The sequence below is a fragment of the Eurypyga helias genome, unplaced genomic scaffold, assembly GCF_000690775.1.
Source record: "Eurypyga helias isolate BGI_N326 unplaced genomic scaffold, ASM69077v1 scaffold23985, whole genome shotgun sequence".
NCBI lineage: Eukaryota > Metazoa > Chordata > Aves > Eurypygiformes > Eurypygidae > Eurypyga > Eurypyga helias.
The window spans coordinates 812-1,600 of record NW_010249818.1 but is presented as its reverse complement, the minus strand read 5'-3'; the positions used below and the strand labels follow the sequence as shown (position 1 = coordinate 1,600).

Genomic DNA, 789 nt, shown 5'->3' with positions numbered 1-789 from the left:
GCCTTTTGGGGTTTCATCCTGTTCTCATCTGCTTGAGTGCAGGAAAGACAGCGCTGTTGCACGCCCTGGCCAGCAGCGACGGTGTGCAGATCCACAACACCGAGAGCATCCATCTCCTGTTGGAAGGAGGTAAGGGCAACCTTTCTCCCCTCTCCCCTCTCCACACACAGCCCCAGCGCTGTCTGAATCTTTGAACAGCACCGGGCATTGCCCTCTCCACCCCTTTATGTTCCCACTCGAGCAAGAGCGAAGGCCAGCAGCGCGGAGTTAGCGCTGCCCTGGCCTGTCTGCAACGCCGGTTACGCTCTCTGTCCTCTCCTCCAGGTGCAGATGTCAGGGCCACCACCAAAGATGGCGACACCGTCTTCACCTACGTCATCTTCCTGCTGGGAGAGATGGTGTGCAGCAACGCCGAGGAGGCCCAGGTGATCAGTCGCTTCTGTTTCCGCGTCACGCAGCTGCTGCTGGCTCACGGTGCCAACCCCAGCGAGTGCCCGGCCCCCGAGTCCCTCACCCACCTCTGCTTCAAAAGCTTCAAACGCCACTTCCCGCTGCTGCGTTTCCTGCTGGAGTCGGGCGCTGCCTACAACTGCTCCCTCCACGGTCCCTCCTGCTGGTCAGGCTTCCCCATCGTCTTCGAGTGCCTCTGCTCGCACCTCAGCGTCTCCGAAGATGACGGCTTCTCTACAGACCTCATCCAGAAGGCTCAGACTCTGCTGGAGCTCATGACGGCCAGTTCACAAACCATCCAGCTGCCCGGCAACTTTGAGGTCAACACCAGCAGCTGTA

The 789-nt window shown here is 60.2% G+C and overlaps 1 protein-coding gene across 1 annotated transcript in view; it reads left to right on the top strand.

The window, feature by feature from the left end:
* Positions 1 to 789, top strand: part of ASB6 (ankyrin repeat and SOCS box containing 6) — a 3,256-nt gene that overhangs the window by 2,265 nt on the left and 202 nt on the right. The window contains 3 exon segments of the mRNA XM_010151509.1: positions 43 to 129; positions 325 to 777; positions 780 to 789. The exon segment at positions 780 to 789 is cut by the window's right edge and continues 202 nt beyond it. Of these exon segments, the coding sequence (XP_010149811.1) occupies positions 43 to 129; positions 325 to 777; positions 780 to 789 (550 nt within the window).